The sequence below is a fragment of the Diceros bicornis genome, chromosome 1 (genome assembly GCF_020826845.1).
Source record: "Diceros bicornis minor isolate mBicDic1 chromosome 1, mDicBic1.mat.cur, whole genome shotgun sequence".
NCBI classification, from domain to species: domain Eukaryota; kingdom Metazoa; phylum Chordata; class Mammalia; order Perissodactyla; family Rhinocerotidae; genus Diceros; species Diceros bicornis.
The window spans coordinates 41,075,378-41,084,772 of record NC_080740.1 but is presented as its reverse complement, the minus strand read 5'-3'; the positions used below and the strand labels follow the sequence as shown (position 1 = coordinate 41,084,772).

At 46.9% G+C, this 9,395-nt stretch overlaps 1 protein-coding gene across 2 annotated transcripts; it reads right to left on the bottom strand.

Moving 5' to 3' along the window:
• Nucleotides 1-1,646: 1,646 nt before the first annotated feature.
• Nucleotides 1,647-8,270, bottom strand: FAM170A (family with sequence similarity 170 member A). 2 transcript variants are annotated; one of them, XR_009219802.1, is made up of 5 exons: nt 6,868-8,270; nt 4,350-4,490; nt 2,795-3,563; nt 2,433-2,491; nt 1,647-1,808 (listed from the first exon to the last, which is right to left on the bottom strand). XR_009219802.1 is itself a non-coding variant. In XM_058539168.1 (4 exons), exons 1-4 carry the CDS (start codon nt 6,935-6,937, stop codon nt 2,485-2,487), a joined length of 987 nt encoding a protein of 328 aa, XP_058395151.1. In that variant the 5' UTR covers nt 6,938-8,270; the 3' UTR covers nt 1,837-2,484. The 2 variants fall into 2 exon arrangements, 1 of the variants encoding a protein (XP_058395151.1); XM_058539168.1 differs by lacking the exon at nt 1,647-1,808 and having other exon boundaries at nt 1,837-2,491.
• Nucleotides 8,271-9,395: the final 1,125 nt, after the last annotated feature.

The following is a 9,395-nucleotide window of genomic DNA, read 5'->3' as shown; positions in this document are numbered from 1 at the left end:
GGCTGCAGGGAATCCAGTCACCAATCTATGCAGGCCCACACGTTGCCTGAGGGCTTGTTGTTGGGTGGGGCCAGTCTCTAGGGTGGGCTGCCTGCCCTGGCTGAGCTGGATTAAATCGGTGCTCTGGTGGGTGGAGCAGACCCTGGGCTAGCAGGCCTCAGGGAGAACTCCAATGGTGTCTGTGTCAGCACGCCCACACCAGGCCACAACAATGGCCGCCGCCAATGTCCCAGTCCCTGGAGAGGTCTCACCCCTCACGGAGATGCACTCAGGGCCTATTAGGTGAGTCTCTTGTCACCAAAGCACTGTGCACCTTTCTTTCTGGTGATTTTAGGATGCTTTCTGGAACGGGTGAGTTTGTGCGCGGGCCCTTTAAGAGCCAGTTTTAGTTTGTTTGTGAACCGGGTTTTCTGGGGGTGCTCCCCAGTGTTTTAGTAGCAGGCAAAGTCAGATGTTATGCCGCTGGTCTCGATTGTGCTGGGTCCACAAAATGCCCACAGCGGGGGCGCTCCCCGGCTCAGGGCCCCGCGCCTCCAGGGAGGCTGCGTACCTGTGCGCTGCTCCCAGCGGCCGTGAAGCTGGCGGCTTGTGACGGCGGCGTTTTTCGTCTCCAGAAGGGAGTCTCTGCCTCTTCCACCTCAGTTAGGATTGTCCATTGTTGCAGGAGTTCCTCTTATCCAGTTTTCAGTTCTGTCTCAGGGGTAATTTTTCCACGAGTAGTTGTAAATTGGCTGTGTTCACGGGAGGAGGTGAGTTCAGAGTCTGCCTACGCCGCCATCTTGACTCCAAAAAAAAAACGACCTTATTCTGTTTTAAACTGACAAAAATCTCTGAGGGATTTTTTTCCTTCTAATTCCATCAGTCTTTCTATGGCCTGGCTTTGGCTCCCTACTCAGATTAAGGGGACACATTATTACTCCCTCACCTTTAAGACCATGGACAACCTCATTCATCAAAATGAGTCTTCAGTGCCTCCTAAATGTCGTTAGTTCCAGTGGGTGGTAGCAGTGGTGTGAGGATGAAATTCAGAGATGACGAGGTCAAAAACTTGAGAGGCTAGAATAAGAGTTTATTTAGAAATTGAAATATTAATGTCAGAACTGGAAATATCAGAGCTCATTGGCACAAACTCCTAATACAGTGATCTCTTCCCCAAATTCCTGAGTGTGGTCATTTGGCCTCTTTTTGAGCGCTGTAAGAAGGTCTGACCATCTCAGGAGGAACCTGTTCTACGGACAGCTTTGAGACTGAGAAATTTTTCCTCTGCCCTGGTGTTTCCTTGTGAAGCCACAACTAACAGTCCCTCTTCCAGGCCAGACCTTGGGAGACATGGAGACCACCCTCCGGCCCTCTGAAGTCTCCCTTTACAGTGCTTTCCATCATGACCCATTGGACATGGTTTCCACAGCACTTGCTACTTCCCAATCACTTCATCTGAACTCAGTGTAGTCTGTCATTGTCTCATGTGAAATGTGGAATCCAGCCTTGGGAAAATAGTCTCACAGAAGCCTAATCAATCCCAGCAGCTTGAGTACGGCTGCTTCTGGAAAAGGCTGATGGATGTCTTTGGTGCTTATGTGAAACTTTGTTCACAAACCACAAACCACAGAGAGATAGATGTAGATGATAGAGAGAGAGAGAGAGAAATAAATTTAATTAAAGAATATATCCAGGAAAGGTTTGGAAAACATCCTTTATTGCATATGAAGTTTACATTGTCATATGATGTTAGACAGAGAGCTGGTCTCTTCATCCTGCTTCATACCATTGGCATTCTGTCTGCTTCTATCCCCACGGTTTTCTTCTCCCTGGGAGCGATAAAACAAATGAGGCAGAACAAGAAGAGACAAGAAGCGATGTGAGCTCTGCTAGTCAGAGTTACCCTTCACCTTTGTCTTAAAGCTCAGAGCCTCTCACCCCACAGCGAGTTTGTTTCGAGATCAACTACAGACAGCTGAAGTTTCTGGAACATTTCTAGATCTCCTGGGACATCATTTCCATGTTTCTCCTTCTACACATTCCCCTTTCTCCCAAAAGGCTATGTCCGTGGGTCAGGGTGAGATCCAAGCTCAGGCTGAAGGCTCTCAGGCCTCAAACCTCTGGCCCTGCTAGGCCCCTTGTCCTCACCTCAGACCACTCCTGGCCCTTGAGGTTGTGCTGAGCTCTCACATCTGCCTAGAAGGGCTGCAGGCAGTATTTCCTCTTAAAGTTGAGTTCAATCATAGAGACACTGAGAAAACTCCCAGTCAAAACTCTCCACTTTCTAGCTTAAGTAAACAGAGGTCAATTCCCCCAAAGCATTGGGTATGCCACAAGTTGATGCGGCTGCAGAGCCACCAGGTAACACAGTGCAGCCTTGCAGACCCTTCTCTTAGATTCCTCTGGGACCTCGTGACATAGGCTCAGAAGACTATGCCAACCTCAGGCCTTACCTCTCCCAAGAGAAGGCCACACCATCTTCCAGGATCTTCTGGCCCATGAATCTCAGTTGCTGTGTGGGAACCAAAACAGAGGAAGACACTTCTTAGTTAAAGAGGAAAGGCGCTCTGTTAGCCCTTGGAAATTTTCAGAACTTCCTGCGGGAGCTGAAAAGCTCAAGATAAATTTCCACTTACAATCATGACTTTATTGAAAGCCTGGGCAAGAAGCAACCCGCCCATTTATCCCCCCTTCAGTTGTTCCCTGAGCTGATGAAGCCCCCAACTCTCCATTATGGAGGCATAAGCCTGGATTGGAGAGACAGTCCTGGCTTGGGGAAGGCACGGCTCCCTCAGCAGACCCAGCCCCTGCTCACTTCCTGTCCTTTGGAGAATGAAACACACAGCCTGGACGTTGGCTCCGGGGTCTCCTCATGCCAAGGTCTTCCCCTGCGGGCTGCTCCTCCTCATTCTCCTTTTCTTCTTGCTTCTCTTTCTCTTTCTCATTCTCTTCCTGCTTCTTCTCCTGGGCGCTCTCTGATTCCACAATGCCTGTCAGCTGAGCCATGGTGAGATGAAAGACGTGGCAGCTGAAGCCCTCCCTGATCCCAAACTTCACGTGCTCCTGGAGGAGCTCCAAGGTGGAGAAGACCCGGCAGCAGGCCATGCACCTGAAGCCCCTCTCCATGGTCACCAGCCAGTCAGGCGTCTTGGCCCTGGGTCTCTCCTCGACTGCGGGCGACACTGGTGGGCTGTTTGACTCTGCCCTTTCCTCATGCTCTTTCTCCTCCCCACTGGGGTCGCTGTCAGACAGGAGGTTTCTGGTGGAAATATCAGAGGGGGGAGTACCTACCCGCACGTCCTCAGGAAGGGTCACTTCTTCCATCCTCGGCTGCTTTTCTAGTGACTCTGAAGTTTCCTCTGTCTCCCAGGAGACAGCCACACCCTTTTTCATTTGTACCTGCATGTAGTATATTTTCATGCCCCTTTCCTCTTTGTTTATACACAGAGAGGACACACAGGTCTTATAGGATGAAGGGGACGAGAAGGAGACATGTGGTGAGGGGGGAGCAGTCTCCCCTCGTTCCTGAACCTGGACTAGGGGTGAAGTAGGCTGGGGACTGTCTCGATGTAATCTCTGGATTCCTGGGAAAGGAAATTAGAGACGTAAGAACGTGCGTGGGGCATGCCAGAAACTGAGGGAACAAGTGAGAATATGTCTGGTATAGGAGAGTGGAACTGTGGTGTGATGTAGTTGTGCGATGAGCTTGGTGGTGGTGTTCATATTATGGGGTAGTGTCATCTGTGGGCTTTTCATTTGGGTGTGTAGGGATACCGAGGGGTGTCTGTATATAGCGGTGTGGAGTGTGGTGGTGAGGGCTGTGGTATGCGGGATGCTGGTGGGGTGTGTGTGCTATGAGAACGATGTGAGTTTGTGATATCATTGGCATGGTATTTGTGGAATGGGGGCTGTGGTGTAGGAGAATGGCATTGTGGGTCATGTGATTGGGTTTTGTGTGTGTCTGAGAATGGATATGCGCAGAGAGTGGTTGTGTGAGATGTGTGAGCCTGAGCTGGATGGTCCCACTCCCATGCTGGAGTACTGTGCTGAGAAACTCTGTCATTCTCCGGAAGCAAAGGCAAAGGCAAAGCTTACATGCTCCTCTGAAGCACCTCTGCCCTGCACCTCAAGCTCAGACCTCTCTGGCCCCTGCTCCTTAACATCCCCACCGTGGTTCCACCAGGGCTCACACTCTCCCACACTGAACTCAAATCCACACTCTCCTAACAGCTTCTGCCATCCTGCCCGAGCTCCTCCCAGACCCCTGGTCACCTCTGATTACCCTGGGTTTCCTCTCAGCCTCACTTGGATCTATGTGCTTCCTGCCCCACACCCAAGTAGTCCCGTAACCAAAGAGCCTGCTCCCTTACCACCATGAATGAGCTTGCGTGGAGAAGAAACACAGGAGAAGTATTCGGAGGCAGAGGAGACCTCCCCTACCCCTAGGACCAAGCCTTTGGCCACCCCAGTGGATCCAAGCTGAGGGTCATCCTCTTGTGACTTCGAGATGCCTGAGGAAGGTATGAAAGCCTCAGAGACATAGTGGGTTGGGCATGCTTGGCCATCATTCATCTGTCCAACAAATATTTACTGAGTGTCTGATATATGTCAGGTGCAGTGAATACATGTGGTTTAGAGTCTGGTTCCTGGTGGATACTCCAGTATTTAATTAAAATCAACAATTATAATTTTAGTGTCTTGTTAGGAATGTAGGCCTGTGTGGTGACTGTGAATATGTCTGTGAGACTGATGTGTATCAGCTAAATCTTGGATAAGTATGGGGTTGGTGTGGTGAATATGCAAGAAATGTGTGTATGTGTGTCTGTGGAGAGTTTGTGTGCAAGGTTTGTGTTCACAACTCAGAAATTACAGGACATGTAATTTTCCTGATTATACGGTGTGGCTTGTATTTACGGTATGTATTCATTCATTCATTCGACAATATTCAGTGAGCAGCTACTATGTACCAGGCACTATTCCACTATTGTAGACTCTGGAAATGCTGAATATTCTAGTAGAGGAAAATGGACACTAAACAGAAATACAATAAGTATATAATATGTCAGCTGGTGGTAAGTATATAAGGGTTGCCAGATTTAGCAAACCCAAATACAGGACACTTGGTTAAATTTAAATTTCAGATAAACCATGAATAATTTTTTAGCATAAGTATTCCCATGCAATATTTTGGTCATGCTTATCTTTAGTGTAAGTATGTCCCATATAATATTTGGGACATACCCATACTAAAAAATTATTCATTGTTTATCTGAAATTCAAATTTAATTGGACATCCTATATTTTATCTGATAACTCTGATATATTAACTCTGATAAGAGTTGGTGAACCTATTTTATTGTGGTTTGTGAGAAGTGGGTCTTCTATTACCACACAATATGTTACGAGTGTGGCATATACGACATGTGACTGGTTCTTAGAGAGGTAGTTAAAGATAGTTGAAGGTAGCCGTGTTTGTTGAGCTGAGAGTTGAGGAGATATATATATATGTATATTGTGCATATATATATAAACTCCAGAGTTTGGTGTGGGAGGAGAGGACAGCAATACACATGGATTGTATATGAGCATAGTATAGGAGTGATGTGCGTATAAAACTGTGTGCTTTGTGTGTGGTTTAATAAAGAAGTTGTGTGTGGAGATGTGCAGCTTTTTTCTGATCAGAGTCTGTGTGAGTGTATGAGTGACTGTCTCACGGAAGACCCTTAACAAGAATTCTCTTTACACATGTACATGTTTTGAGTGTCACCCAGGTTCAGGCATGGTGACAGGAACTTTACCACTCAGACTTCCTATCTGATGAGCACTCTACCCCCTTCTCCCCACTGCTCCCCCAACACCACACACACATAGAGATGAAAATATTCTGAAGTGTAAGGGGCAGGAGTAATCATTGCCTTACCATCCCGCCCCAGCTGCTGCCTAAGAATCTGCCTACAGTCCAGCCTCCATCCCAGGGCTTATCCTACAGTTTTCAGGGCCCTAGGCCTCATGGAAGCTGCTGGGCTCTAATTTGGGGCAGAAGCCTCCAGCAAGATCTCTGGGGCGGCCTCCATTCTGCCCGCCTCCTACCTGTGACCACCCCCTTTCTCAGGGCAAGCTGCTGGTTTACATGTAATGCATGCAGTCACCACGTGGCCTGGAAGTAAATCCACGCTCTCAGAGCTCCCTGCAGGGCCCTGACAACATTTCTCACTCCCATCCATGTGGTCTCAGTCTCTGGAAGGCCTTTCCCTTCCCTGATCTCCTCCGGGAAGCCCACCCCTGTGGATTCACAAACTCCCATGGATCAACTGGAAAATTCTTCCTGCTAAAGGAATAAAATCTCCATGCTTTTCATATGACACCATCCCTAGACAAACTCTTCATCTCCTTTCTAACAGGCATTTCACTTCGCAAGATATTTTTCAACAAGGCCTTTAACTCATTGGGCTTCTCTTTCCTCTTTGGTGAAAGGGACATTGCTACTTATGGACCTCTATCAACTGCCTTCACACCCTCCACCCAGTGACCCCAGGGAAAGATCAAATAAATAGGAGAGAATGCAGGGACTGAAGCTGCCCCTCTGAGTCTGTGCAAGCCAGGCCCCAGCCTGCTACGAGTTCGACATAACTCCAGGCACAGGTAGCCCCAGGAGAGAAGTCCTCAGACCGGCAGCCCTGACCTTCCATCTCAGGGGCATTTGGACTTTCTCTGCCGTCTCATACCACGAGTGCCCTCAGGATGGACATGGCAGCATCAGCCGATACCAGGTCTCTCCCTCCCTACTGCATAGGTGACACCTCCTCAGTCCCACCTTCCTCAAGTTCCTAGAGAAGGCCCAGGCTGGCCAGCAACCCCAGGGCTCCAGACAAACTCCCCAGCACATACCTCCTCCCTTCTCAGCAGTTTCCTGGGACTCTTCATTTTCCAGATGTTTCCTCTTTTGTCGCCGTTTCATAGTAGCCGTTTGAAGAGTCCCTTAGAAGATGCCTAATGTCCAGCTTCTCCCTTTCCCACAGGTTGGCTTTCAGGAAATCCGTTCAAATGATTCAATATAAATAAAAATAGTTGAGTCTTCTAAATGGCTGAAGAACTCAGACCACCTGGTGAACCAGCAGCACTGTCCAGGGCTTACTACAGTGCAGGGCTGTTAAGGTTCAAAGGTTGCCAGGCCCACAGCAGTGACCTCAACGATGACATCAGAGCATTCTGTGGACCTACATCCAACACAGCCTCTGCAACTGCAGAGACCGCATTTTCAAGAACAATTCCTTTTTCCCAATTGAACCTCTCCCATGAATTCAACTCTCACATCTTTCAAATGTGGCAGGATATTTTGAGATGTTAATCTGTTCCTGTTTAATTTTTTTTTTCTCCCTTTATATCACCCTTTCCCTTCTGCATTCAAATGGGTAGCAGACTCTGTTCGTTGCCAGAGGAGGGGCGTGGCAGGGCTGAAAGCAACAATAGCATGCGATAATCTTGGCTTTTATTTCTAAAATCCCAAACTCAGTAGAAAAGAGGGGATACTTGAGCAGAAACATTACAGAAGCAGAATTTTTGAAATTAGAAATTCCCTTCTTACCCTACTAGAGTGTTGTGAGATGCTAGCTGTCAGAGAGATGTCTGTGCATTATGGGGGGAAAGGGGCCTCTCAAATGTGGCTGGAGGGGTCAGTCTGGCAAAAACTCCAAGAGGAGATGGCTATATTGGGTATACAAGCAGAATCGTGGCAACCTGTCCCTTGCATGGCACAGGAGCCACCAAACCTGATGGAGGCATGGCAACTGAGCTGACGGACATCTAACCTACAACTGTGTGCTCCAATAACCAGTGGCCATGCTCTCACCCCATCCTCAAAACCTTTGCCTTCTATGATTTCCAAACAGGGATGAGTGGAAACCCAAACAGGACACCAGTAGGATTAAGGCTTGAAATATAAATTAAGTGACGTCATAAAAAAATGTCATACTATTTCTTGCACACTTCTCCTTGTGGGCTGAAATTTATACTAGTTATAAGTGGCAACCCATCTGGATCCTCCTGATTCCAATCTAAAATTAGAGAATCTCATTTGGAGACCATGGCCATGATCCAGTGGGAGTGTTGGTGTGCAGGGATGAGGTAGACTCCAGGAAGTCACTGCTAACATTAGAAATGCCCAGTGGACTAAGGTGGCTCCAAATTTGAAAGGGTACTGCAGCATGTCTTAAGGTCTCGGGCAGAGAGAGAGTGAAGATACGACAAATGCAGCCTTGTGAGGATTTGCTGATGAGATTAAATCTTTCTGTCTCTTGGAGAATTCCTAGAAAAGAAGAGGCAAAGAGGTTTTTTTTAAAACTTTTTGTGGTAGAAATTTTCAAACATACACAAAGTAAAGAGAATTGTATAATGGGAATGCAGCTTCATGTACCCATCACCCAGTTTCAACAATTATCAATATTCTGTCATTCTTGTTCTGTCCACCCCCTACACATACACACACCCACACACACACACACACACACACACACACATGCACACTCTTTCAGCTTTTTGTTCATTTCTTTTAGGTGTTTTTTGTGGGGGGTGGGAGAGTTGCTGTATTTTAAAGTATATCCCAGACTTTTTATTACTTCTTCTTAAATGCAGCAATATTTATCTCCAACAGATAAGAACTTTTTTTTAACATAACAGTAATATCGTTATTTCACCCAACAAATTTAACCATAATTCCTTCATGATTGATTAAAACATTAAATTATTGGCCACTGGTGATTGATTCAACCTCCAGCCCCTCTGCCCTCCTCAGAGATTGAGGGGTGGGACTGAAATTTCCGACCCTCTACTAACATGGTTGGCTTTACTGGCAACCAAACCCCATCCTTAGGTGCTTTCCAAAAGTCACCTCATTAAAATAACCAAAGATCCCTTTATCACTCTCATCACTTAGGAAATTCCAAGACTTTTAGGAGCTCTATGCCAGAAACACGTTGAAGACCAAATATGTATTTCTTATTATCACACACAACCAGTTTCTACAGCACCACTTTCAAGAGGTTGCCCAGTCTATATTTCAGTATTTTCAATGATAGGAAACTAACTTCCCCTCAAAGCTGCTTTGACATCTATCTATAGAAAACTCAGCAAAATTTTAACTGAAGAAAAGGAAGGATCTTCTATATCCCTGGGGCTTCCCTCATTCCTGGATCCAGACCTACAAAGCCACCACTATCTGGAAAATTGTCAGTCATCATTGCAGAGAGAAAGAATTCTGGGGAGTCTCACACTGGCATTAAATGTTCTCGCCCAAAAGTAACACACATCATTTCCACCCAAAATCATTGACTACAATCTTATCACGTGTCTCCTCATTTTCTAGACTCCCTAGGCAAATGTGAACAGTACCTATTGGACAGAGACCATATACAAAAATC